The sequence below is a fragment of the Microtus oregoni genome, unplaced genomic scaffold, assembly GCF_018167655.1.
Source record: "Microtus oregoni isolate MIOR12 unplaced genomic scaffold, Mior012 000002F_ref0000024, whole genome shotgun sequence".
Taxonomy (NCBI): Eukaryota; Metazoa; Chordata; class Mammalia; order Rodentia; family Cricetidae; genus Microtus; species Microtus oregoni.
In genome coordinates, this window is record NW_024543061.1 from 24,340,856 (window position 1) to 24,363,129 (window position 22,274).

The window sequence follows — 22,274 nt, forward strand, 5'->3', positions numbered from 1 at the left end:
CCACTCTGTGTGAATTTTAATATGCTTAATAAAAAGATTTGCTTCTGCTTCTCAAAGTATTGTATTTAAATGTCATTTGTTTAGCAAAAAAAATGTTTCTTAGCCAGTTTTTATTTTACTTATTATTTTTTTTTTTATTTTCCTCTGCCCCCACTCTTTTCTTTCTTGGCAGATGTGTTTGTTTGTTTGCTTGCTTGCTTCAAGACAGGATTTCTCTGTAGCTCTGGCTGTCCCAGAACTAGCTCGGTAGACCACAGAGATCTACCTGCCTCTGCTATTGGTGTCTTCCTTCTTGATCCTCCCCCCCTTATTCATTGAGGCAAGGACTCTGACTGAACCCAGAGTTTGCCAGTTTGACTAGTCTATTTAGTCAGCTAGCCCTGGGGAACTCTTGTCTCCACCTCCTGAGCACTGAAATTGCAGACAGAACATCACACCTACCTGGCATTTACACAGGTGCCAGGGATCCCAGCAAAGGTCCTTACACTTGCATAGCAAGTGTTTCTATCCGCTGAGCTAGCTCCCCAGCCCCTCTGTGCTGGTTTTGTCAACTTGACACAAGCTAGGGTTGTCTGAAAGGAGGGAACCTCATTTGAGAAAATGCTTCTCCTCCCGAGTGCTGGGATTAAAGGCATGAGCCACCACCGCCCAGCCTAGTTTCTGAATTAGTGTTTAACCCCTTGTGGGTGGTGCCATCCCTGGGATGGCGGTGCTGGGTTCTATAAAAAACGAAAACTAAGCATACCATGAGAGACAAGCCAGGAAGCAGCACCCCTCCATGACCTCTGCATCAGCTCCTGTGTCCAGGTTCCTCTCCTGTTTGAGTTCTTGTCCTGAGACTTCCTTCAATGAACAGTAATATGGAAGTTTAAGCCAAATAACCCATTCCCTCCCCAAGTTGCTTTGGTCATGTGTTTCATTGCAGTAATTGTAACCCTAACTATGCACTCCCTTCCCTTTAGATAAGTGAAATTATAAAATGACTCTAGAGGTTGCCCTAGTGAGATCATAAACTAATCAGCTAAAAACAGAGACACTAAGGGCGCACAAGGGAGTTAGGACCTGTCATTTGCTGTAATGAGGTTCTTGGTGAGATTCTAGGAAAATTGCAGGTTTATTGCTAGGAAGGGAGAAAGGCCTTAAACAAACGTTAATTGTGCTGGTATCCTTGACTCTCAGCTGGTAAGAGGATTCCGTCACACTGTGGGGTGAGAGCCTCTTCCCTCTCCCATAGCCTCCTAACATGCCCTGCTTTTCCAGCCTGCTCAGAACTTGTATAACTTCTTTCCAAAATAAATCTAAGTTATTTCATCTGCCTGACCCCTCACAGACTTGAATCCCTAGCAACGCCATCTCCAGTAACTTTATTTCTGTAGATGTGTGTGTGTGTGTGTGCGCGCGCACACACACACACACCTTGGCCATGGTGCATGCACTGAGGTCAGAGGTCAAGCTCTAGGAGTTTACTCTCTCCTTCCACCATTTAGAAAGTGCCTCTACCCACTGAGCCACCTCCAGGGTCTCCTGCATTTTTAAGTTTTTGTATGTTATTTAGAATTGGGGTCTTGCTATGGAGCAATATTTCTGCCTTAGCTCCCCCTCTTTTTTCCTTTTGGTTTTTCAAGACAGGGTTTCTCTGTATAGCCCTGAATATCCTGGAACTCTCTCTGTAGATCAGGCTGGTCTCAGACTCACAGAGATCCATCTGCTTCTGCGTCCCAAGTGCTGGGATTAAAGGCATTCACACCATTGCCCAGCCTGCTTCAGCCTTTCTATACTGAGAGTATAGCTGTGTGTCCCCTCACCGGGATCTGCTTCCCTTTTTGAAGAGTAAATGGGTGCTGGGCGGGGGGGGGGGGGGGGGGGGGAGGTGGCTTAGTCAGTGAAGTGCGGTGAAAGCATGACTGTCAGAGTTCAGATCCCCAACACCCATGTAAAAGCCATGTCTGTAAGCCGGGCCTCGGAAGTGGACACAGAGATCTTGGAACTCTTGGGCCAGCTAGCCTAATCTAATAACGAGTTCCAGGTGTAGTGAGGGACCCTAGGGGTTGAAGGCTGAAGAGATGGCTCAGCAGTTAAGAGAGCCTACTGTTCTTACAGAGGACTGGAGTTCAGTTTCCAGCATCTACGCTGAGCTGCTCACAACTGCCTAGAACTTCAGCTCTAGGGGACCCAACCACTCTAGCCTCCATGGGCCCCTGCCCTCCTGCACGTATCTTGCCACATACACACATGCACATAATTGAAAATAGTAAGAATGAGGTTTTTAAAATTAAGTTCTTGAGTTGGGAATGGTGGCACACACATTCATCCCAGCACTCCAGAGTCAGAGGCAAGCAGATTTCTGTAATTTGAGGCTGGCCTGGTCTACATAATAAGTTCCAGGCCAGCCTGGGCTACATAGTGAAATACACTGTCTAGAAAGGAAGGAAGGAAGGAAGGAAGGAAGAAAGAAAGAAAGGTGTTGATCAACAGAGAAAGATAACAATACCAACCTCTGCCTTCTATGGGCACCTGCACACACATGATGCATACACCCACAGAAACATGTTTGTATAACACACACAACACACACACATACACACACAGAATTCGGCTTCAAAAAGCCTTTTAATGTTTGTATACCTTCCTATAAAGAAAGGCCAAACTTTAGGGTGGCTGACTTCATTTCCCTTCACTTTCCTCTGCCTGTCGCAGTCTCGTAGGCTGGCTTTTTCATCCTTTCGGTTCTTCTTTCAGCAGCAAACTCCTGCTTGCGTCAAAGCCTTTGTACACGGATCCAGCTCAGAGCAGGGCCTCTCCTCGACCCCCACACTTGACAATCTCATCTTCTGGGGACTTAGCTTCATCGACCCTTGAATTTTCCAGTTGTATTTGTTTGTTTTGGAGATAGGATTTCACTCTGTAGCTCTAGCTGTCCTGGAACTCACTATGTCAACCAGGCTGGCCTCAAACGCAGAGATCTGCCTGCCTCTGCTTTCCGAGTGCTGGGATAAAAGGTGTGCGCCACCACAACTGGGCCCAGTCTGTACTTTTTTTTTTTAAATATTTATTTATTTATTTATTTTGTATACAATATCCTTTGTGCGTGTATGCCTGATCGCTAGAAGAGGGCACCAGACCTCATTACAGATGGTTGTGAGCCACCATGTGGTTGCTGGGAATTGAACTCAGGACCTTTGGAAGAGCAGGCAATGCTCTTAACCACTGAGCCATCTCTCCAGCCCCAGTCTGTACTTTTTTAAAACTTATTTATTTGCGTGTGTTGGAGCTGGGGGTTGGGTGTGTATCTGGAAGTCAGAGGATAGCTTGGGGGAGTCAGTTCTCTCCTTCCATCTGGGTCCTGGGGATCAACTCAGGTTGTTAAACTTGGTAGTAAATGTCAGAAGTCTGTGTGTCACCCTTAGAAAAGGGCCGTGATAAACCTCTGTAATGCTGCAATTTTAGGGTGTATGCTGTCACAGTGAGTAGCTGGTCTGTTTTCATCTCTCCTGTCAGTCTTTCAGCGATCTCCATCACTGATTGTTGGGCTACTCTCTGATTGATCAGGGCCAAGGGTGCAGCTCAATCAGTAAGGTGCTTGCCTAGCATGCATGAAACCCTGGATGCTGCTCCCAGCAATGCACGAACTGGTGTGTGCCTGTATTCCCAGCACTTGGGAGGTGGAGTCAGGAGGATCAGAAAGTCAAGGACATCCTCAGGTACCTAGTGGGTCTGTGCTATGTTTTTTTTTTCTCTGTTTTTGAGATGGAATCTCATTATATAACCCTGGCTGACCTTAAACTAACAGAGATCTACTTGCCTCTGCCTCCCAAGTGCTGAAATTAAAAGCATGGGCCACTATGCCCACGTTTTACATGGGCTTGGCATCAGCCGGTGTTTTATGAGGTCTGCCTGAAACACACACACAGACACACAGACACACAGACACACAGACACACACACCATACCTTGCCTAACTCAGCCAAGCTCCAGGAGGGTAGAGGCCATGTCTTTTGTCTACAGATGTATATGGTGAGCACAGAAGTCTGACCGGGAACTTTAAGTCATTTTCACAATAGAAACCTCCATACTCCATGAGTGGGGTTTTTGTTTCTAATACATTGAGATTTCTCTTTCACAGTCTGCAACCTGAGATACGGGGCAGGGACAACTTAGAAGCTTTGATGTCTTTGCTCACTCACCTGTGTGGGGGCTCCTACTGTCCGGGAGAGGCCATGTCCAGAGCCAGGGAAGAGGCTCTGTGTGGGGGCGGGGAGTGCCAGGCTGCAGTTCTGCAAACCAGGCTGTGGGTTGCTGACACAGAATGAAAAGTCAAGGTTGCAAATTTTGCCGGAGGAAGCTCAAAAGGGGAACTGAATGGTGAAGAGGGTTAGCGGAGGGGTTGGGGGTGGGGAGCCGGTCAGAAGAGGCAGGACAGGAGGCCTTTTCAGCTGCTGCTTACCTTCTGTTCTCCACATCTGCTGTAACCAGATGGTGTGAAGCTATCTCTCCATCCTGCGGAGCCCATGTGATTAAAGCACCCAGTCTGTGGTCCTAGTCTGGTGGAGACCAAATTGCCCTGTAGCAATAGCAATTAACTATTTCTCCTCTCCCCTCCCCTCACTCACTGGGAAACTTTATCTTTGATCCCTCAGTGGATTATACAGATATCCTCTTTAAATATTGACCAGAGATTTCCCCTAATCCCTAAGGCTTTCTCCCTACAGCTACCATACTGAGAGGTTTCTTTAATAAATACCTTTCTCCCCACCATAGATTTAATAATTTTCAATTTTAAGAACAATTTCATTAAAAGGTGGATTAAATAGAACCCAGAGTTCCTTTATTCTGTCATTTTTTTCTTTTTAAGAGAGGATTTAGGGCTGGAGAGATGGCTCAGTGGTTAAGAGCATTGCCTGCTCTTCCAAAGGTCCTGAGTTCAATTCCCAGCAACCACATGGTGGCTCACAACCATCTGTAATGAGATCTGGTGCTCCCTTCTGGCCTGCAGACATACAGACAGAATATTGTACACATAATAAATAAATATTTTAAAAAAAAGAGAGGATTTATTTTTATTTTATAAGCGGTTTGCCAGTGTACATGAGTGTGGTACACATACATGCCCTGGTGCTTGTGGAGGCCAGAAAAGGCTGCTAGATCCTCTGGAACTGGAGGTATGGACGGTTGTGGAAATTGGAAACTGAATTTAAGAACTATATAGGAACAATAAATACTCCTAATCATTAAGCCATCTCTCCAGTCTCTCAAATCATATATATATATATAGTATATACACACATATATAGCGAATGTATATATACACATACATATATACATACACACACATATATGTAGTCCTGGATATCCTGGAACTTGCTATGTAGACCAAACTGGCCAGGAACTCACAGAGATCCACCTGCCTCTACTTCCCAGTGCTGGGATTAAAGGTGTGCACTACCATGCCTGACCTGTCTTGATAAAGTTATAAACATAAGGACACAGACTCAAACATTAATAATATTTTATTTAAAGACTATAATTACAGCCAGGTGGTGGTGGCACATGCCTTTAATCTCAGCACTCAGGAGGCAGAGACAGTTGGAACTCTGAGTATGAGGCCAGCCTGGTCTACAAATTGAGTACCAGGATAGCCAGGGCTACAAAGAGAAACTCTTGTCTTAAAACACACACACACACACACACACACACACACACACAAAATAAATAAATAAAACACAGAGAAACAGGCCTGATCTCCATAGTGACTTCCAGGACAGCTGGACTATGTAGTGAAACCCTGTCTCAAAAACCAGAAAAAGAAAGAACCACAAATCTGTATCATTCTAAATCATATACAAATTAAACTACAGAAGTATAGAAGTTAATAAAACAATAGTAAAGTGAGCAAGCCTGATAACCTGGGTTGGACAGCGACCCCTCCCCCAGCATGGTCACTCCTACATGTGGTCCTTCACACACACACACACACACACACACACACACACACACACACTAATAAATACAAATTTGTAAAGAAGGTTTTGAAAAGTTAATGAGAGGAGCCCAGCATGGCAGTTTAAGCCTGTAATTTCTGCACGTTGGAGGCAGAGGCAGGAGGATCAGGAATTCAAGGTCATCCTTGGCTACTTACTGAGCTTTAAACCAGATTGGGATAGATTAGGTCCTGTCTTAACAAAGGCACAAAAAAATAGTTGATAAAATAAAACTGTCATTGTGACATTTGAACGGTTTAAAACCACCAGCAATTAAGCAGAAAAGTACTGGATCTTTGCCACTGCGCATCCTGTATCACCATTCATCTCCACAGTTTTCTTTGTGCTTCTTTTCTTCATTCAACCACGGTGTCACCTGATGTTCACATATTCTTCACCCACACAAAACATGCACGTGAACATTCATGCCAGTATTATAGTGTGCGTGTAGAAACGACCCAAGTGTTCATCAACAGATGATGTGGCTGGAATAGTATTCCTTCAGAAAAAGGAATGAAGTCCTAGATAGCAAAACAGTCACTGGGCCTCGGAAGAATTGACAGTAGGCGGAGCTGGCCACATTGCCTTCCAGGGCCCACGGAATCCTGATTGGCTGAGCTCAGCGAGAGGCGGGGCGAGGCTCAGCGGGGCGGAGGAAGCCTAGTCTCGCGAGGTCTCGTTGGTTCCGCATTTCGGCCCTCTGAAGTGTGGGAGGCCGCTCCGGTACCTCTGCCGTCCGTCCTGGTTCGCGGCGGCTGCACTCCAGTTCCAAGGCCGGGCCGTGAAGCTTCGGCGGCCCTACTTAGCCGCGGACCGCCCTCCGATTCCCGGTGCCCGCGGCGGCGCCGAGTCTGACTGGGGCGGGGGCTGTGGCCCCTCGGGCTAGCGAGGATGAGCTTCCTCTTGTGAGTGGGCCGGGCCGGGGCGGGGCGGGGCGGGTGTGGGTCGGAGGGCCTGGCGGAGGGTGCCGAGCGGAGGGCGGTGTCGGACGTGTAGCTGCACCCGGCCCGCCGTGTCAGAAAATGCGCGGTGCCTCTGTGGCTAGAGGAGGCTAAGAAAGTGCGTGCAGATCCTCATGGTTTTACACAGGTTTACATTTGAGAAGCCTTGGACCTGGCCTCCTCCTGCCTCAGCCTTCCAAGTAGCTAGGATTACAGCCTAGGCCCCCAGGACAGGCCTGCTTTAAATGTGGGTCTTCTTTGAGAGAGGGGCTCACTATGTAGTCCAGGTTGGCCTGAAACTCATCACGTTGTCCAGGCTGGCCTCGAATTCTGAGCTCCACCTGCCTCTGTCTCCTGGGTGCTGGGTGGGATTAAAGGTGGACGTTTTAATCTCAGCCCCAAATGTGAATCATATCTTTTTTTCTCTTTTTAAAGGTTTTTATTTTTTGAGCACGTCACAGATAAGTTTTTTTCATCATATCCTCCCCTCTGCTCCAGCTCCTCCAGTGCTCTCTCCCTTTGAAATTCATGTTCTCTTCTACATTGTTTTATATGTGTGTGCTTGTATATACACATACACGTGTGTGTACATACACATATCTATGTGCACACACATACCCACACGTATACTTGTTGAATCCAGTTAGTGTTGCCTGTATGTACTTGGGTGTAGAACTGGCCTCTTGATCAGGGACAGTCTGAGTTTTTCAACTAGATGAGGTAAATATAAGTCTTTATTTATAACTTAAACTGATTGGTGCTTTAGGTTTTGGGGGGTTTTTGTTTCTTTTTGCATTCTTTGGCTATTTTGAACAACGCAGCTGTGAACATCTGGTTACAGGTTTATGGGTGTGTGTGTGATGCTCTCTCCTGGGTATTAAGAGTGAATTGTTAGGCTGGAGAGATGGCTCAGCAGTTAAGAGCACTGACTGCACTTCCAAAGGACCCAGGTTCAATTCCTGGCACCCACATGGCAGCTCACAACTGTCTGTAAGCTCTAGTTCCGGGGGATCCGACACCCTCACACAGACATACATGCAGGCAGTACACCGAGTCCGTAAAATAAAGGAAAAGAGAGGAGTGAACTGTTCCACGTTAGCCTTTTGAGGCACTGCCAAGCTTTAAATTCCTGTACTACATTTTATGGCCCTACCTCACTGTATGAGTTTTCAAAATTCTCTAATTCATATCTGTCTGGCAGTTGTCGTTTTGTTATACTCGAGTGAAGTGGAATCTCTTGATTTACATTCTCCCAGTGACCAACAATGTTGAATATCACTGTGTGTGTTTTCAAGCTGTTTGTGGATGAATGAAGTTTTTTGGTATCCTTTGCCTATTTTAAAATCAGATTGTTTTTATTTTGTTAACACCTGTCAACTGTACAGACTAATGGGTTTCTTTGTGACATTTCCGTATGTGTATATATGGTATAGTAGTTGTATCCATCTGCCTTTTTGGTTTAAGTTGTGTAAGAATTCTTCATGTATTTTGGATATGAATGTCTTATCCCATCTATGACTTAAAAATGTTTTTTTCCATCCTCTGGATTATTTAACTGTCTTCATGCCTTCATTTGAAGCATAACTGTATTTTTTTTTTTTTTTTAAGATTCAGTTCTTTGAGACAGGGTCTCACTATGTAGCTCTGGCTGTCCTGGAACTCACTATGTAGACCAGGCTAGACTCAAAGAGATCTGTCTGCCTCTCCCTCTAGAGTGTTGTATACCATTCCGCCCAGTTTAAGATTTATATTTCCGAGCCGGGCAGTGGTGGCGCACGCCTTTAATCCCAGCACTCGGGAGGCAGAGGCAGGCGGATCTCTGTGAGTTCGAGACCAGCCTGGTCTACAAGAGCTAGTTTCAGGACAGGCTCCAAAGCCACAGAGAAACCCTGTCTCGAAAAACCAAAAAAAAAAAAAAAAAAAAAGATTTATATTTCCTTTTTGTGTATGTTTTGCCTGCATGTATGTCTGTGTATCAAGTGCATCTAGTACTGGTGGATGCCAGAGGAGGGCATCAGATCCTCTTGTGGAATATAATAGCTGCGAGTTCTACATCTGAACCGCAGGAAGAGAGAGACTTTTAGGCTTTTGAAACCCTAAAGCCTACCCCCAGTGACACACTTCCTCCAACAAGGCCACACCTCCTAATCCTTTTCAATAGTGCCACTCCCTAAACATTTAAATATGAACCTATGGTGGTCATACTCAAACCATCACACTCTTGTCTCCTCCTCACTAAATTAGTAGTACTTCACATTGTTAAGATGCCATATAAACCTCCCACTTCGCATGTAGCAATGTTTTTAGTAGACTTTATTCATTTCTTCGTGGTATTCCACTCAAGAATTAGCCTGAAACACTCAGCACTTTTTAGAGTGGGATTACAGATGGACAAGGATGCCTGATTTGTTGTGTGGGTGCTAGGATCCAAACTCTTGTCTATGATTGTGCAGCAAGTGCTCTTAACTAGAGTCATCTATCCAGTCTGTGTTCTTGCTGTTGTAAGTGGGAAAAGTGTGTGTGTGTTCATGATGCCAATGCTGGAACCCAGGGCCGCCTGAATTTTGGGCATTTGGCACTCTGTATTCTTTCACCATCATTGTCCTCTCTTCCAGCTTGGCCTTTTCCAGGGAGCGATTTTTATTGATCAACTTATTTATTCCAATATTTATTTGTGTGTCTATGTGCAAAAGCAATACATGCTCTTAACTGCTTAGCCATCTTCTAGCCCCCAATAGAGCCACCCATTTATATGCAGAAATGCCAGTCTGCTTCATTCCTAAAAATTCATACATTTTTACTTTTAACCCAACAGCAGCAGCCGCTCTTCCAAAACATTCAAACCAAAGAAGAATATTCCTGAAGGCTCCCATCAGTATGAACTCTTAAAACATGCAGAAGCCACTCTGGGAAGTGGCAATCTGAGGCAAGCTGTCATGTTGCCGGAGGGCGAGGACCTCAATGAATGGATTGCTGTTAACAGTAAGTTTGTAAGGACGTTAAACTTGTTGATTTGTAGATTTTGCTAAAATCATGTTTAATGAATTATCTTCTATACAATAGGTATAACAGTTGTAATATAACAACTCTGTATAAAAACATGAATAGAAATACATCTAGACTTTACTTGTTAAAGTCCTCGCTTGTGTGCTTGAGTGGAGAGACTTGAAGAGAAATGCTGAGTGCTTTAGGCTGCTTCCTGGGGAGAATACTGTGAAGAAATGAGTAAGGTCAACTAAAAATATGCATGCAAAGTGGGAGGCTTATGTTATTTGAACAATGTAAAGTACTACTTATTTAGGGAAACCCCTGCTTTTAATTTTATTCAAATTATCAAGTTGGGGCTGGAAAAATGTGTCAGTGGTTAAGAGTGCATGCTGTTCTTGCAGAGGACCCAGTTTGTTTCCCAGGACCCACATAGGGCAGGTCATGCCTGCCTGTAACTCCAGCTCCAGCAGATCCATCAGTCTCTTTGGCCTCTGCAGGCACTTGGACACACATGAATATACCCATAAACAGATACAAATGCACATAATTTAAAATATTTTAAATTAAACCTCAAATCACATTGTTCTGAAGGCATGTGTTGGCCTCTTGCAGTCTTAGATTTTTCTTTGAAGCTTAACTGCTCTAAATCATCTTCTCAAGCCTATTGTCTCCGGCCATCGAGATGATTCAGTTGGTGAAGATGCTTGTTGCCAAGCCTGTGTTCTGTCTCTGAAATCCACATTGGAAGATGAGACTTGATTTCTGGAGATTGTCCTCTGAGCTTCATATATATGGACATACACGCATGTTCGAGTATGTGCACACAATAAATAAATAAAATGTAAAATACTATTAAAAAAACACTTTTGTTCCCAGAGTCCCTTCATTCTCTTAAAAATTACTGGAGGCCTGGAGAGGTGGCTCAGTGTTAATACTGAGAGTTAATACTGCTCTTACAGAGGACCAGAGTTTAGTTCCCAGCATCCACATCAGGTGTCTCTGTAACTTCAACTCCTGGAGGGGCCAACATTTCTGGCCTCCACCAGCACCTCAACTCTCTCCCCTCTAGTAAAAATAGGTCTTAAAATCCCATTACCGAGCATGTCAAACAACTTTTAATTATATAAAGTGTATCTAATGTTACTGTTTGGGAAATTTAAACTGAGAAAAATGAAAATACTTACTTTTAAATTCATATAAAAATAATCCTACCCCATGTTAACAAATACTTTTATTTAAAAAAAAAATTTTAATTTTTTTTTTTTTTTTTCGAGACAGGGTTTCGCTGTAGTTTTAGAGCCTGTCCTGGAACTAGTTCTTGTAGACCAGTCTGGCCTCGAACTCACAGAGATCTGCTTGCCTCTGCCTCCCGTGTGCTGGGATTAAAGGTGTGTGTCACCACCGACTGGCTCTTTAATTATTTATTTTTTTTTAAATTTATTTATTTATTTATTTATTATGTATACAATATTCTGTCTGTGTGTATGTCTGTAGGCCAGAAGAGGGCACCAGACCTCATTCCAGATGGTTGTGAGCCACCATGTGGTTGCCGGGAATTGAACTCAGGACCTTTGGAAGAGCAGGCAATGCTCCCAACCACTGAGCCATCTCTCCAGCCCCTCTTTAATTATTTTTAAAAAACTAAGTTTCATTGAGAAATATGACATTGTTTATGTCTTTGAGAGTTTTCCTTATTGTTTGACTGACTAGTCAGCTAGGTCCTCATGTCTGCTTCTTCATCCACTCTCTTATGACATGGTGGAGACCCTGCAGACCCCACTGCACCCTCCTGAGGATGAGAATGAAAGGAGCAGTTGGAACCTTTCTGGGCTTTTCATACCCATGAAATGTCACCATCTATCTGGCTTATTCTTCTTCAGTGAGAATATTGAGGTTATGCCTAATGTTGCTGTCTTTAAAATATAATTAAGATGCCAGACATGGTGGCATACTCCTTTAATCCCAGTCCATGGGAGGCAGAGGCAGGCAGATCTTCGGACCTCTGAGGTTCAGGACACCAGGGCTACACAGAGAAACTTTGTCTTGAAGAAGACAATGATGATAGAAATACAAATAAGATGTAATGAAGAGGACGTTTGTAAGTTAGGGAGTTTTTATCAAGTTTTTATGAAGCAGAATTTTTTTCTTAATCCATTTTTGTAGAAACTTTGAAAGCCCTAATCATTGTTTTTTTCAAGTATTCCTTTAGACAGAATCATGGCATTTTGAAAAACTTTCCAAGTCTTAATAATTCTCTTTACACCTAATCATGTTTGCCACTCATTTCTTCCTCCTTGTTCTCTATATCTAGTGAAAGTTCCTTTGGAATGTCCTCTGTGTCTGCCTCAGTCCTTCTAGGTGTTACCTTTTCTCTGAACTTCCAGCACTGTTGGCATGTGGGTCCCATCTTCTTTTAAATTCTTCTGTCAGTACAGACCCAGACTAGGTCCTTGATTCCAGATCCTTTTTGAGTGGCCAAATGCTGATGCTGAAGTCTGCGTTTGGAATGTACCTTTTTCTCTTTCCTAACAGATGATAGTGTGTAGTTTGATAAGCTGTGAATCTTGAAACTCCTTGGATCTAATCAAATAATATATTCCAATGACTATTTAGTTACCACTAAGTTAAAATCAGCTCCAGTATTTTGCTTAGTTAGTTGGACATGGTAGTATGTTGTAGTAATCCCAATTGCTTGGGAAGCTGAGGCAGGAGGATTGCATGAGTCCAGGAGTTCCAGACTAGCCTGGGCAATATAGACCCCATTTCCAAAAAGAAAATATCGTCTATATTCCTTCAGTTGAGAGGTGTTTGGTTTGTCATGGTTTACATAGACACTTAACACAGTTATGGCATTGTCTTTGCAGCTGTGGATTTCTTCAATCAGATCAACATGTTGTATGGAACTATTACAGAATTCTGCACTGAGGCAAGCTGCCCAGTCATGTCCGCAGGTCCCAGGTATGTATCTAGTCTGGTACAGAGGCTTTTGAATTACTTTCTTTTATAATTGATAAACATTAAGTAATAAAGATTGCTCTTACCTATTTCTTCGTATACAGATAATTCAGTTTGTGAGTTCTTGACTTCTCAGCAATGGCTATTATTGTAACTACTTTAGTATATGAATACTTAATGTTTAATATTTATATTATAATTGTATTGTTCTGTTGTAGGAGTAAATGCATAGAAATTTGAGTCAGTGGCCAGTGAGGATAAAGGCGCTTGCTGCCAAGATTGCCTGAAAGATGTTCTCACATGTACAGTGTGTGCATGCCCACACAGATAAATGTAATTTAACAGAAATGTGACTTAGGTTCATCAGGAAAGTCTGTCTGTCTGTTTGTTTGTTTTTAAATTTAAATTTAGTTTCTACAAGAATTTCTAGGTGGTCTTTTAATATTTGCTCATTTTTCCTGGTACCTCTTTAGAATTAATGAAAGTAGCTACACATCCAGAAGTAAATATTTGTCTTAAAGATACTGGGTTAAAAATAGGCTGATATTTTCCTATAACTTCTTAAAGTCTCATAGAATTTCTGTGGACAGAATGTTAACCTTCTTTGATTACAGGTTGTACATGTTAAGATTTAACAACTGTCAGTAACACATTGTTGTTCTCTGCAGGTATGAATACCATTGGGCAGATGGCACTAATATTAAAAAGCCAATCAAATGTTCTGCACCAAAATACATTGACTATTTGATGACTTGGGTTCAGGATCAGCTTGATGACGAGACCCTTTTCCCTTCGAAGATTGGTAAGTTATTGGAGTAGAACTGTCTGGTGACCTGAGCTTGACCCCTGAGATCCACATGGTGAGAGGAAGTTGTCCTCAGACCCCAACATGTGCCTTACATGTTGTGCTCATGCACACACAATTATTAATGAGATGAAATACTTGTTTTTTTCTGTTCTGTTTATGTCCTTTGTCTGTTATAGATAGTTGGTTTGATGTAAGCTGTATGTTCTCTGGAGCACCTTTGGTCTTATTTTAGAGTGTTTTGCAATATACACTTCACTTTTTTTTTTTTTTTTTTTTTTTTTTGCTCATTTTCTTTAAAACATGTGTGGTTTTGTTGTTGCTTTTTGTGGTGCTAGGATTGAAGCCTGGGCCTAATGTATGCGCGAGGCACATATCTGGTTCCTGAGCTCTGCTCACCCCCGAATTGCGTTTTAACAGTGAGAAAGGTTTTATTTATTTCTAGGTAATAGCATTGCTTATGTTTTATCTTATTTATTAATTAAGTCTTTGGGCTGTTAGGGTTTTCTGAATGCTGCTTAAATTTTTTTCCAGACAGAAGTTAGCCAATTTGTTCCGCTTTGATGAGTGTCTTTCCTTCCTCAGTTAAATCACATATAGAGTAAGTTGCCATGTTTTGGGACCTTGCAAACCTTGTGGAAATTGTATAGTTTCAGATCACCTTACAGGGCTAGCTTCCTGTATTCTTCATATTTGTTTGTCATAAAAATACAAAAACGTTTTCTCAAAGTAAAAATAAATATTAGCTGGGTATGGTGTGCACCTTCAAGCCCAGCCCTCCAGAGACTGTCATAGGCAGATCTCTCTGAGTTCCAGGTCAGCCAGGGCTATATAGTGAGACCCTGTCTCCAACAACAACAACAACAACAAAAGTGTAGATTTTAAAAAATTGTGCGTGTATGTGTGTATGCCACAGTACATGAGAGGAGGCCAGAGGAGGACAACTTTGTGGAATTGGTTCTCTCCTGCCTTTATTTCCATGGTGTCTGGGGATCGAATTGGGGTCTCCAGGCTTGTGCGGCAGTGCCTTTACCTGCTAAGCCGTCTCACCAGCCTGTTTTCATCAAATACTTTATCATTGTCTATTTTTGATGACTGTAAATTACTGTTTTTTTGGTGCTGGAGGTCAGACCCAGGGTCCCTCCCATGGTTGAGCACATGCTCTACCACTAAGTTACACCCCAGCCTCTCCATGTCTTCTTTTTTTTTTTTTAATATTTATTTATTTATTATGTATACAATATTCTGTCTGCGTGTATGCCTGAAGGCCAGAAGAGGGCACCAGACCTCATTGCAGATGGTTGTGAGTCACCATGTGGTTGCTGGGAATTGAACTCAGGACCTTTGGAAGAGCAGGCAATGCTCTTAACCATTGAGCCATCTCTCCAGCCCCCTCTCCATGTCTTCTTAAACTCTTCTGCTAGTAGAGCATTTCTGACTTGCTACTGTTTTGATTTTGTTATTGTACTGAAGAGTGAAGTTAGCTTGCTTGCACTTCTGGGCTCTGAGCAGCTTCTTACCAGATTTTTTTTTTTTTTCTTTTTGGGACAGGGTTTCTTCATGTGACTTTGGAGCCTGTAGACACTATAGATCAGGCTGGCCTCAGACTCACAGAAATCCACCTGCCTCTGCCTCCAGAGTCCTGGGATTAAAGGCTTGAGCCACCACCTCCCTGCTACCAGATTCTTGTGTTCTTCATAGTCGAAGTAGAGGCACTTCTGGGAGAAACATTTAAATCAATTTTTAAAAAACCAAACCAACATTTATTTGTCTCTTATTTGTCTATTATATGCCCCAGTGTGTCTGAGTCTGGGTGGGAGCTTGGGTAGCACTGTAAGGGTGTGCGGTCAGAGAACAGCTTGGGGAGCCCCGGAGATTGAACTCCTGTCACCAGGCTTGGCGGCAGGTACCTTTACCCATCAGCCAATCTGCTGGCTGATCAAGTTTCTATACTTAGACTGGTGTTGAAGAAAATGGTGGAGCATGCCTGCCGTTCCAACACTCCAGAGGCTGAGACAGGAGGATTGCTGGGAGTTCAGGGCTAGCCTGTGCTACAGAGTGAGACTTTGTTTCAAAGAAAAGAGCTGTTGGACTTGGCTTGCTTTTACCAGTCTTCTATTGAACCTTGTGTTTCTTTCCTCACAGATACTTTATTATATATTGGCTCCACTTGATTGTGTTCTATTAAATTCAGTTTAGAAAGTACTTAGATTGAAACAGCTACATCTTTACTCAGTTAAGCTTCATTTGATTTAATTTTTTGAGGCAAGATCTTATTTAGCTCGGTTTGACCTTACTGTGTAGCTGAGAATGACCTTGTATGTTGTGTCCTTCCATCTCTACCTCACTGAGGTTATAAAATCTCACCACCATGCCCCCAAAATCCTGCTATTTTTTCAGCTTCTCTCTCTACTGTAATAATTCTAGACTCCTCCCCCTGCCTCCTCCCCATTAGCCTATTATCAGTATTGTAATTTTTGCTAGTTGTTTCAGCTTATTAGTTAGAACTGTTCTTTTTTCCTTTTTTTGTTTTGTTTTTTTGAGATAGGGTTTCGCTGTAGTTTTTTTGGTGCCTACCTGGAATTAGCTCTTGTAGACCAGGCTAGCCTTGAACTCTGCCTCTTCCTCCTGAGTGCTGGGATTAAAGGCATGTGCCACCACTGCCTGGCCCCCTTTTCCTTCCTTCCTTTCTGTCTGTCTGTTTGTATACAATATTCTGTCTGCGTGTGTGCCTGCAGGCCAGAAGAGGGCACCAGACTTCATTACAGATGGTTGTGAGCCACTTTGTGGTTGCTGGGAATTGAACCCAGGACCTTTGGAAGAGCAGGCTCTTAACCGCTGAGCCATCTCTCCAGCTCCTCCCTTTTTCCTTTTTTAGCAGCATATCTTAAGTCATTAGCAAGATAGAAATTTTAAGAAAAAAGATGCTTGATTTTAAAACCTGCCCTTTTAGAATTTCATATTAGGATTCTATCCAGAGAAACAGCTCATAAGCTCCAGTGTAATGTTTGCACTATGTTTAGCTAAGACTAGGGGCTGGGAATACAACAAAAATAAACAAAATTTATTAAATATCAAGCTTTCAAGGGCTGGCTAAAGAAAAGAGAAAGTAAAGATGCAAGGGAGGAATGCCATCCATAGCCTCCGTTTTCTGAGAGGCTAAAAGGTGTTTGTTTAGAATGTTTCTTAGGAACTGGTTTTTGAAGGTGATTTGTCAAACCTGGGGCTCCCTGTGGAGTCCATGGCCTCTCACAGACCACCTAGCTCTGACTGGAGTTAGAGACAAGCAGCACGTGCTCAGCAGGCACACGCCTTCTCAGTGCTCCTAGTGTTGGTTATGTAGCCAGTGCCGGCTCGGGCAGTCTCCAGTCGCTTTTCTAAAGGACTTTGGTCTGTCAGCCAAGCTTGTCAGGAATGTAGCCAGTTGCCCCTTGGCCGCTGCTTCAAGAGGTCCCCACACCACCTTTCTCTCAAGAGGTGTTTCTTTTTTCTGAGAAGGGATGAGGTCCCAGTCTTCTGTTTCAGGAAGGATCACCCCTTTTGGGCCTGGGAAAAGGAAGACCTACTTTTACTTTCCAGAACACCGTAGAGGATGAAATGCTCTCTACTGACTTGAGGGCTATTTGCCTTTTATTTTGTTTAGGAAAATTTTTATTTCTATTTTTTTTTTCCTGTTACAAATGACAAAAGTGATGTTTATAATCAAAGTGCTTACTCTTGTTGCATTTCATCTTAGGGAGAAACTGGTGTTAAACAGCTGACATGTTAATTTGAACTGTGATCAGCAGTCTGTATACCTGTGTCTTGTGTTGTGGGCAGTCAGTGTGGAGTATGAATACTCAGGTTGGGGTTTGCTTTGCTCTGGAGTAGACTTGGCAGTGCTTGAGCTTACGTGCTGCAGTGCTTGCACAGTGTCAGGACTCACGCTATCCCACTCGATGAAAGACTGACAGGCGTGCATTCAATTGCAGGTGTCCCATTTCCCAAAAACTTTATGTCTGTGGCAAAGACGATTCTGAAGCGACTCTTCAGGGTGTACGCCCATATTTACCACCAGCACTTTGACTCCGTGATGCAGCTGCAAGAGGAGGCCCACCTCAACACCTCCTTTAAGCACTTTATTTTCTTTGTTCAGGTAGGTGAGCCATATTGATCTCGGGGCCTTGGACTTGGATAACTTAGCAAGAACACTGTGTCTTACTCATAGATGTAGACCATCTAAGTGCAAGTTTGGTTCTGCTCCCAGTTTTGTTTTCTTCTCTACACTATTTCATTCATTCATGATGCAGTATAGAAGGGCGGTGTCTCTGGGCTGGAGAGATAGCTCGGCAGTTAAGAACACACACAGTTATTGCAGAGGACCTGACCTCAGTTCCCAGAACCCCTATCAGGAGGCTCACAGCTACCTGTGTGGGATCCAGTATCCTCGTCTAGCTTCTACAGGCACGTGCACACATGTGGTGCAATAAATTCTCAGTGGCTCACAGATAGACCTAAAATAAGTAACTAAAGCTTTAAAAAAGAAAGGAAGAAAGGCAGCATCCTACTTGGGTCCAGCTGCCTTGGGCTTCCCTTGGTCTTCCAGGTTTGCAGCCTCTTGCTTAAGAGCACTAATTCAGAATTAGAAATTTAGAAGGTCAAAACAATTCACATTATTTGAAAAATATACTAAAGAATTTTCAAAGCATGATGTCATATCTCTGTAATCCCAGCCAGATCTCATTTAAAAAAACCAGAAAAGAGAACTGGAGAGACAAATGGGTCAGCAGTAAAGAACACTTCCTGCGCTTGCAGAGGGCCTGAGTTCATTTTCCAGCCCCTGCATGGGGAGCTCACAACCACTTGTAACTACAGCTTCAGGGGTTGATACCCACTTCTGGTTTCTTCAGACACCTCCACATATATGGCAAACACACACAAAAGTAAAAACTTTTTAAAAAGCAGAAAATGAAAAAAGGACTCCTTTTTAGAGTGAGGCAATTCTGTATATAAAATACCATTTTACAGCCAGGCAGTGGTGGCACACACATTTAATCCTAGCACTTGGGAGGCAGAGGTGGGTCTCTGTGAGTTCGAGGCCAGCCTAGTCTACAGAGCTAGTTCCAGGATGGCTCCAAAGCTACAGAGAAACCCTGTCTCGAAAAACCAAAATTTTTTTCTTACATTTTCCTCTTCTCTTTTCCAGGAGTTTAATCTGATTGATAGGCGTGAATTGGCACCACTTCAGGAATTAATTGAGAAGCTTGGATCTAAAGACAGATAAATATTTCTTCTAGAACACAGTTACCCTCTTGCTCTATCTACTGTTAGCACTCTCTCATTGCTGTCTGATATGGACTAGTGATACTGACTATCAGAAAACAGGATCAAAAGACCCATTGCAGAGAAAATTGTCCCAAAGGTAGGTTGGCTGGATAGCTTCAGTACAAGATCTATGGCACAGCCGAATCGGAGCTGCTGTGTGGCCATCCTGTCCTGTTAGTGTCCTCTGTTGTAACCTTACGACTAACCTGTAGTTTGTTGCTGATCTTTTGTTCATGAAAGTGATTTGAGTTTTTCCATGTGACTGCATAATGGACATTAAGGATTTCAGAACAAATTTCTTCATACGGATCGGTTTTGCTTCATTTTGCAAATTGAAATGGTGTTCCATTTCTGAATTTTAGCATCTAGAGCATCTGTTTCCCCTAGATAGCTTTAGGTTTGTGCCTGTGTGCTGGTGTTATTTTTAGCCAGGCATCATGGTGCATGCCTGTACCTGACACTGTGGAGGCAGAGGTAGGTAGGCACATTGGAGAGTAGTCTGGGCTACATGGTGAACTTGTGGCTGAAAAAATACTTTGTTATGCAAAATCCACAAAGCTTAAACCACAGGCATATATGACATGAGATTAACCAAAGTTATTTTAAGTGACTTAAAACTTTTTTGGGATTGAGTCCTTGTCTGTCTAGATGAGGGTGAATAACAGATGCAGTCTTTGTGTCTTCTGATGGCGGCCTTGCAGGTTCTCCTTTTAAAACTCTTCACTTAGGTTATGGCAGAGATCAAGAAACTTCCAAAAAAACTGTGACAGACTTGGGCCTCAAAGCCACTATTTTCATTGATGATTTGTGAGGCCTTGCAGTTCTGGAGGGGATAATAGAAAAAAGTATTTAGAGTACTTGATTATTTGCTAAGTGATTCCATGTTTTTATTACAACTTGAAACTTACATTTATATGTAGAAATGCAGACTTATAGCAATAAGGAAAAAAGTAACTTGAGGGTGCTTGTGCCTGCAGAAGGTCTCCCTGGAGCTGGAGACCCAGCCAGGGGAGTGAGTGAACAGCTGTGCTTCATCTTTACTACACAAAGGCTGCATTGAGCTCTAGGGGTCTCTCCTACTTTGTCTCTGTATCAGAACTTGACAATTCCTTATGCTATCAGGATAAAAGACACCTTTATTGAGGAAGGTGCCTGCCTTCATTTGGTTCTCAGATCTAGTCAGTTCTGGCTGCCTCCTGAGGGATACATGGCATCCTAAGTATCCTGGACACCTGCCCGATGGCCATACTGTAGTTTATCAGCGTTCAGTGTGTCAGAACTGGGCCTTACACAGTGCTTACTGACCGCCTACATGGCATAGTTTTATAAAGGTTAGAGTTGAGGAGGCTTTTGTTATTTTTGACTCCACAAAACTGTACAAGAAAGAATTCCTTAGGAACTCCAATTTTTTTTGTTAGTTTAGTTGTTAGTTGTTTTTGTTTGTTTGTTTGCTTGTTTGTTTTTTGAGTCAGGGTTTCTCTGTAGCTTTTGAGCCTATCCTGGAACTCACTCTGTAGACCAGACTGGCCTTGAACTCACAGAAATCATCCTGTCTCAGCCTCCCAAATGCTGGGATTAAAGGCCTGCACCACCACTGCCTGGCAGAAACCCCAGTTTTAATAACTAACTTTTAGTATGTTCTTAAGTATGCTTAGAATTTTCAAGGAACTGTTTGTCTTATTTTTGCTGAAACCACACATCGCCATTAGAGGAATTCAAGGCAGGATTATGATTTGGAAACAATTTCCCAACTCGGTTGTATGCAGAGATCCAGATGTCAGCTGTTCTGCTCTGCAGACAGGAAGCAGGCTTCTAGATGCCACCAAGAAAGCATCACCCCTCAACCACAACATTTACTTTGATTTGCTTAAGTGAATTTCTCTTTCTTAACCAGGGCTCAATCATTTTTATGGTATCTGGCACCATCAAATCAAAGGTTTCAGTGACAGAAATGCCCTCCCTGTGACTGAGCTCCAGATGGGTAGATGCTAAGATAGGGGGCATATGGGACATAACAGCACACCCTTGCTGGTGGTTTGGAACTTGACTGTCTCCTTGTGTGTCCCCTGGCTTTGTTTTTCCTTCTGTCTTTTTAAATGAAAAGAGTTCCAAACTCCCAGACTGACTTGCCTTAACCAGCAGTGTGTACACATTATGCTGCTTGCTCACCTCTGAGGCAGAGCCTGGCAGGAGGGTGCCTTCATAACATCAGAAGCAATCAGTCCTTTCTGGGTTTATCTACCTACTACCTGCCCCCTTCCTCTACCCTCACCCCAGTAGGAGGACTCAGCTGTCTCATCTGTTCTGTTCCCTAGACTTGGTTTCAGTGGCTTCCAATTGCCTGGTGAACCCCACCTTAGCCTGTGGTGCTTTAACTTCCAGGACTTTTCAAAACTTGGACAATGATAGAAGGATTAAAGAAACTAGTCATATTTCATTGCTATCCAGTTTTTGTGTTGACAGCCCCTATAGTGTTGCTCTGCTGACAGAATAAAGTGACTTAGCAGCCAGGTAGCCAAGGGTTTTCCACCCTGGCCTGCAGAGTTCTAGTTCATGTGACTGCTCACTGGAGAACTGCAGGTCTGTGTTCTTCATGACTGCAGCAAAGGCCAGGTATCGTCCTGGTGGTGAGGTTTCCTGTGTGTACTCCTGGCTTCTCTCTAAGCCCTAAGATCATACAGTAGTAGAGCTTCTCAGACATGAAGTCATTACCTCAGAAGCATAAACAACTCAAGCCTGAAGAGTGTGGGCTGTACAAGTGTGTTTCTAGTCATGGTGCCAGGTCTCCTCTGCTTTCATTGGGAGCTACCCATGTCAGGATGGAGCCCTGGCCTGAACAGTGCCAGCCTGGACATGAGCTGCTGAGCACCTTCCTCCTGAGGTCAGTGGGAGTTGTGGCAAAGAAGGAAAGGAAGGAGTCTTGGTCTTCCTGTCTTTATATTCAGTTTTGATGCTGGCTCTGAGGGGCTTTGGAGCACAGATGGCAGCAGTAATTTTACTGAAGCAGCTGCATGGAGATTCAGTTTTCTCATCAGAGTATCAAGTAAAGCCAAATGGATGGCCAGTGTGCTATGGGCTGCTTATAGAACAACATTATGTGTTGGTCTGCAAAAAAAATTATTTGCATAAGGTAGTCTTGGTTACCATCTAAAAAAAAACTCCTCATGGGAAAAAAATTATGTTGTATTTTTAAACCTTTAGGGCTTTATTCTATTTTTCTAAGTCGTTAACTGTACTTTTTAAAAAAGTATTTTGTATCTACTTTTATAACTTCATCAGAATAAACTATATTGAAAGCAAAAA

At 43.1% G+C, this 22,274-nt stretch overlaps 1 protein-coding gene across 2 annotated transcripts; it reads left to right on the forward strand.

Annotated features, from left to right (window-relative positions):
* The first annotated feature begins 6,671 nt into the window (after positions 1-6,671).
* Mob1a (MOB kinase activator 1A) lies at positions 6,672-22,274 on the forward strand. Of its 2 annotated transcripts, none has more exons than XM_041639294.1 (6): positions 6,672-6,883; positions 9,735-9,901; positions 12,772-12,865; positions 13,531-13,664; positions 17,639-17,802; positions 18,853-22,274. In XM_041639294.1, the coding sequence occupies exons 1-6, from the start codon at positions 6,870-6,872 to the stop codon at positions 18,928-18,930; spliced, it is 651 nt and encodes a 216-aa protein (XP_041495228.1). In that variant the 5' UTR covers positions 6,672-6,869; the 3' UTR covers positions 18,931-22,274. The 2 variants fall into 2 exon arrangements, with proteins under 2 accessions (XP_041495228.1, XP_041495237.1); XM_041639303.1 differs by having other exon boundaries at positions 9,738-9,901.

Excerpts from the sequence above, each read along its gene's own strand:
- Mob1a (XM_041639294.1), top strand. Across the intron at positions 9,902-12,771 it reads TGAATGGATTGCTGTTAACA|CTGTGGATTTCTTCAATCAG; the intron begins GTAAGTTTGTAA and ends TTGTCTTTGCAG. Across the intron at positions 12,866-13,530 it reads GTCATGTCCGCAGGTCCCAG|GTATGAATACCATTGGGCAG; the intron begins GTATGTATCTAG and ends TGTTCTCTGCAG.